At 34.5% G+C, this 6,723-nt stretch overlaps 1 protein-coding gene across 1 annotated transcript; it reads right to left on the bottom strand.

The window, feature by feature from the left end:
• Positions 1–1,099: 1,099 nt before the first annotated feature.
• LOC123207697 (transcription factor E2FA-like) lies at positions 1,100–6,723 on the bottom strand. Its single transcript, XM_044625170.1, is given in 15 exon segments — positions 1,100–2,405; positions 2,530–2,596; positions 3,220–3,451; positions 3,635–3,711; positions 3,798–3,863; positions 3,977–4,025; positions 4,122–4,172; positions 4,251–4,303; positions 4,573–4,627; positions 4,722–4,810; positions 4,896–4,981; positions 5,098–5,151; positions 5,340–5,532; positions 6,361–6,533; positions 6,536–6,723. Coding segments are annotated over 15 exon segments (1,431 nt in total). The 5' UTR covers positions 6,585–6,723; the 3' UTR covers positions 1,100–2,268.

Genomic DNA, 6,723 nt, shown 5'->3' with positions numbered 1-6,723 from the left:
AATTGAATAATTTTAAATTAAATATAAAATATCTATTAATTGATACATATTATATAATTATATATATATAATAAACATTAAATGGCAAGGAATAATCATCCAAAGTGATACCAAATGGGAAGCAGATATATAGGAGTGGTTTGGAGTAATAATAATATTTAAAAACAAATGAGATGGAGACACGAAGAGAAATTGAACAATTACAGCTACTTCCAAATTGATGAATATCAAATTCTTAATGGATGGGATAGGTAGGGGCTCTAGTTTTCCTTTTTTACTTTCTCTGATATGTCATATTGTCATTGTTCATTATCACGCACTTAATCCTCGTTAAGTAACTTCATTAATAATACAAGGGAAAGGTCAGAAGAATGGAAGAGGCTTAATTTGGGCCAAAATCACAAAACAGTAACACACATCAAGATCAACTATTTTGCTTATGTGCCCGTGTTTATCTTTCGAACTAATACTCACAGAGTTCTTAATTTATTAAAAAATAAACTATTTTTCTTTATACAGAGGAATTGAATTATTAGTAATGGATACCACCACATTTTGCACCCATCAATTTGCAACTGTATGGAATATTTTTATATAACAATAAAAAAAACTCCTATATGTTAATTTTTTTAATAAAAAACCTCATCTAAACCGAATCGACTCCTTTAAATCAACCATACTGAATAAATAAAATTTTAAATTCAATAACCAATCTTATAATCACTAAATCAATTAAGTCAAAAGTTTAATTTACAAACACCACTCTTCTATGTTACTCTAAAAATAATATTGTATGAGTAATTATATACTTTCCTTTTATAATTGTATATTTGATTTATTCTGTCATTGTTAGGTTACCGAGACATGGCTGGTTTAATGAGTTTTGGCAAAACCCAATAATTCTTATAAGAAATTTCCCTATATATATATATATATATATATATATATATATATATATATATATATATATAGTATGTATGTATGTATTTATATTACTCTAATTTATCAACATATCAAATAAGCTTAAAAAATTAATATTGTTTCCTGTTTCTTGTCAGACATTTAAAGCATAAGTTGAATTTGTAAAAGCTGGGTCATCAAACTTAAATTGCTATGTTTTATTTATGAAAAGGTCAAATTAAACTTTTCTTTGACGCAGCCAAAAAAGCGAGTCCGTCGTAGTTATCGTTTACCATCAAACACAAAAGTATACATATGAGAATTAGCCTCAGGGAGGGCATGTGCCAAAAGTCTCGCCAACACATCTCAACCGTGAATGGTGATAAGCTAGATCCTTACCAAAAGATGACCCATGAGTCGAAATACAAGACAAAAACAAGAGTGAGCGCTTGTTGTTGACTTTCATACTGCAGTGACCTTACTATGGTCCCCCAACCAATAAATGAAATTGTGATTGCTTTTAATTTGTGGTCTCTCGAATTTCTCCTTTCAGGTTTTCTTTCACTACGGGGCCTAGCAAAATGCCTAGTACAAATAGCTTGTAGAATAAAGGTTGCTACAATAATCACTAAAGTCTTAAAAAAGTTTGTAGATACTTATCTAATAATTGACCCCGCTTTATCGGTTTGATAATGCTATTCGCGCCAATACTAAAATAATTCCCACCTTTAAAGTAAGTTTAATAAAGTCTGTAAAGCAATTCAACTTCAACAGCAAACAGTAATAAAAGTTAAACCTATGGAAGCAGTAAACTTACATCTTCTAGGGATAACTGAAAACTTCACCTTTTAATGGCACAATATCAAATAGAAGTCACTGTTCAAAATGTAATATGCAGTCTGAGCAAACGGATACATGGCCAAAAGATCAGCTCTAATCTGTAAGTCAAATTCTTAAATCAAAGAATATACCAATGATTTACTTTCAACATCATACATAAGAGAAATCCAGGCAGAGATTTTACTGACCTGTTATCGTCCTTAGGCAATAATTTTCCCAGTTTATCTGCATTACAACATTTAAATATTGCTCCCTCTCATATTTCAAATAAAAAAATCAAAGGCACTACCCTCATAAAAAAATGTGTTTAATATTCCAATATAAAGTTTATTTATGCTAGTCCATGGGTCAAAAATTTTACTCTAGCTGTAAGTACAGCGATAACTTCCTGTTCATCTGTCAACTTCTTCCAGAAATTCCTCAGTTGTATGTTGTTCACTCATTAGTGTTCTTAACTCAAAGATATGGTATGTTACTGTAGGGATCAGAGATAAGTCTCCTCATTTAGCTTGTTAAATAGATAAATTATCATCTTCTGGTAGAGTTAATGTCAGAAGATGGTACTTCGGAAATTCTAGAAGGCGGTGTTTGTGCCCTAGGAGTATAGACATCAGACATCCCAAACTCAGAGTGCAACATATTTACTCCGCCCCATTCAACACCTGCTAGTGTAGGAATTAAGGATTCAACAATTGTTTTTTGAATTGAAAGAAGGAAAATAAGAGGAACGCATAGAGGGAAGGAGATATAGATAAAAGAAAGAAGAGCAATATATTTGATGAAGGATACAGTCTGTCTTCCACATATCTGTGATGCTAACATCAGCATCTGAAAGAAGCCAATAGTCGGCATCATTCTGCAACAAGAATGAGACATGTATGTCAATGATCTAAGAATTGGAGAAAAAAAATAACTCAAAGAATAACATATCTTTCATTCATTGTGATAGGCTTAAAAGATCTAAAATATATTCTGATAAGAACTCCATGTATCTTACTTCAGTTACTGATAGTTTATGACTATTATGAGAAGTTAAAATATATTCAGAGATGAGTTTCAAACAAGACATCTGCCACAAAAGAATTAAGATAAACCACAAGATTTAAAGCAATCTGATCCCTGTGCAGTATTTATGAACTTCAGAAGCCAACAAGAGAATGTAGATCAGAAGACAAAATCATTAAGTTACACCAAGTAGGTATGACATAATCCCAATGTCACCATCTTAGGGTGCATCTTCGGATAACTGAAGATGTCCAGGCTTTTGACTACTTGGCTTGAAATCTGTTTCAAATCTGAATCTCAGATGTAATGCCATGTAAAGGACATTTCCCAACTCAACCGAAACTTCAATCTTTATCAAAATGGCTTCTGATTCCTAACTTGTAAATAACTTCAGACAAATTGAATATTGCTCATGTAAATCAAATATTTCTTTACAATAAAGCGATAAGGATTACTAACTGTCACTGCACTTACATCAACATCTGAAGGAACAATCTTCATCATTCCCCCAACAAAATCCTGCGAAGAATTAAGATCAGAGCACCTTTGGTGAGCTTGTTGTGCCTGAGGTTCAACTTCATTTCCACTGCTCTCCACAGGGACCATCTCCCTCACTTGGTTTTCATTAAACCCTGAACTGTAATCAGTTGGGAAGCTTACAGGTGGCTCAGCACTATTCATCTCCTCAAACTTCTCCTCAAATTGACTGGAGAGCACCAAAAAAGATAAAGAAGTAAAAGAAAATGATGACTCAGTAATAACAAAAAATTTAAGAATAATAAGCAATTAAGTATCTCAAGTTGTAAATCACCCAACAATCAGTGTAATTAAATATTATGAAAGGTCAAAGAGCACAAGAAAATCTCAGCCTAACAGAAAGCAAAATTACCTAACAAGGTATACATCAATAGGGCCCATTGTACTTCTAAGAATTATCCGGTATCTCCTCTGTGGGTAGTCAACAGCCTGTGGTACAGCAATGACACATGCATTACTTACACCATGATAGTAAATGACACTAATTCCCCTTAAATTTTCAGCTATCAACTTACTTCATCAGGATCAGGGACTTCAAGTGTAGTTCCATGGGGAGCTTTGATTGCAATTAGGGTTTCATTCTGCCAGAGTTGATGAAAACATGTTAAATTTCAGACAAGCTAAACATTTTGACATTAGTGTCAAACTACAATATGATAAGCATCCAATATGTAGTGCCAAAAAAAAGATTAACCATGAAACAGGGTATGCTCTTCATATCTTCTTCGGTCACAAAAAGCCACCTGGAAGAGTTATAGAGAAAACAAAATGTTATCTGTGCATATAAACACAAGTGCAATTAACAGGACCAGGGCACATGGGTGAGGAAGAGGAGTTACTTTTGATTGTTTTCATCTTCACTCAAACCCCTCAATCTTTCTTGCAATTCCCTGCAACAGTTGAAGAATCCACATTATTATAGAGATCCACTTCATCAAAGTTACCATGCTTGCAAGAGAATAACCCACCTAATTTGGTCATCTAGTCTGCGCTCTTCCAAGGAAAGACTTTCAACTTCAGCCTGCATTAAAAGACAATCAGATAAAATCCTGTCCATCTTGAAAAGCCAATAAAATAAAGCTCTTTTTCTTTCGATTTCTGGTTCCCCTTATTATGTTACAAAAAATGAGGGAGTAGATGAGTCAGCAATGCAAGATATTCAGACAAATTTGCAAATTGATATAAAGGAACACAGAAACTTCTAAACAATCATATCATGATAATAGTAACAAATGAAAAAGCAGTTGCCATTCTCTGCATGACAAAATATGAATATCTATTTTCACATACCTGTAAAATAGAGGCATCACCATCCAACTCCCCTGTTGTTGAATTATCAACCCCCCTAATAATTTGATCAATTGTTAAATATCTTCCCATGTCTTATATCAAATTAAAATAAAAGAAAATTAATGTCAAAATCTTATAAAAGAAATTACTTCCAACGTATTCTGTTCTTGAGCTTTTTCTCAATAAGACCAATTCCTTCCAAAACATTTGTTATGTCATATATCCGCCTCTTTTGCACCTATGTTAATCCATAAGAGAAAGGACCATCAATTACTACATTATGTGAGTCAGCCCTAAACATGATTACTGAGCTAGATGCTTACCTCTAAAGTTTCAGCAGCTTTGTTCAGGTCAAGCATACCATCTTCAGCATGCTCAATCAGATTAATAAACTTTTTTGTCAGAAGACCTGGAAATGCAAGCAATTTATTGTCAGCCTTGAAATAGATAACAGCTTCAGAGCTACATAAGTAGCTAATATGGAATATAAAGAGTCATCATAAATGCCAAAACTTTCAGGATTACCTAGGGAATTGTCATAACGGCAGTTTCCAGCTGGAGTAGGAGTAGCCGGGGAACCTGCAGGTTAACATAAACTACTTTTAGTATTTCACCACTTGATTTGGTTGGTAAAGTAATAGTAACTCAGCTTAAAACCCAATTTTTTCTGTAGTAAAACACACTTAATTTACACCATCTAAATTAGTTGCTTTCTTAGAATGCTCAGATAAGAGAATCCTAAAATGACAACACATAAAGTTTCTCACCAGCATTTGACATAGGAGTCTGGGGAGTGGATCTATTAACCTTTGTGGCCTTTGGTCTGTTGTTTACCCTTGCCCCTTTCACAGATACAGGTGTCTGGAATGGACAGTTGGATAAGCTAGTGAATCCAGGACTGCTAGCCCAATCACCAGATTCAATCCCAGTGTCATTCGTTCCATTCTTCCTCTTTACTTGCTGACAAACATAAGCAGGACCCCAGATCAATCAACAACAGGAAGCTAGCAAAGTAAACAACAAGCAGTAAAACATTTCTACTTTAAACCTATGCATTGCCTACTTCAGAGAAAAGCTTATTAAAACACAATTGATACTACTTAATAATCTATTTTCTGTTAAATCACATAGATGATTTCAACTGTGTGATCACTAATATTGTGTCCAGACGACACTATCATTAATCATAGCCCCACATCATAGTTACAGAAACCACAGAAACATACAGGCATGGACCAGGACGATCAACAAATGTGAAGATCCTCCAATTATAATGTTGAATAATTCAAGGCATCACAGGAGAATTTTAATAACCTGCTCTCACAAAACAAGATGGCAACATGATCCTCACACTTTTGCTCTCAAAATTTTCAAATCAAAAGGCCTCATGCTGACTTAGCAATTGTCACACTAGCAATGTAGAATTTTACACATGAAGTTACTCCTAATCAAAGGAAACGGCAATATAACAGCGCTTAGATTACTCACTGCACAGTATTTTAAGCAAATCAGCAAACAAACAAGCTGAACTCCACTGAATTTAATTGTCATCAAGCAATAAAACCCCAATAATCAAAGCAAATAAACGGCCATTACTTCATAATCAACGAAAACAAAAACGAACCACAACTAAATTTTAACTTAATGTTAAAAAGATCGAGTATAAACGCACCAATGCATTCACAAAGTCAAACAAAACAACTATACAAGAACAAAAGCCTTCCAAATTAAGAATTACAGCAAAAGAATTCACTGAAACAAATGTAAGTTAAAATAATAAAAACTAACAGGAGATCTAACAACAATAGCCTCAGGTTCGTGATCGACGGCTCGGCGAGCAGTTGCGGCGGAAGAGGAGAACCGATGGTAATCATCGGAAGGAACAAACGGAGGCTTGGTGGTAAGGAAAGCCAAGTGGCGCCTTATTGGCGGAACGATCGGGACGGCTGCGGGCGGCGCGTTGGGGGCGGCGGAGCCGGGCAAGTGGAGGCTCTAGCGGCGACGCCGGTCATGGAGGAAGAAATTACGAGAAGAAAATAAAAGAAAATATTGTTTAAAAAAAAAATGAAGAAAGAAGAGTAGAAAGGAAAGGAAATGAGATCTGAAAAGAAAAAAGTGAAGGTATCGAAGTGGAGAAGAGAAGAAAACGAG

The sequence above is a fragment of the Mangifera indica genome, unplaced genomic scaffold, assembly GCF_011075055.1.
Source record: "Mangifera indica cultivar Alphonso unplaced genomic scaffold, CATAS_Mindica_2.1 Un_0095, whole genome shotgun sequence".
Lineage (NCBI taxonomy): Eukaryota > Viridiplantae > Streptophyta > Magnoliopsida > Sapindales > Anacardiaceae > Mangifera > Mangifera indica.
This window is presented reverse-complemented; position numbering and strand designations above follow the sequence as displayed.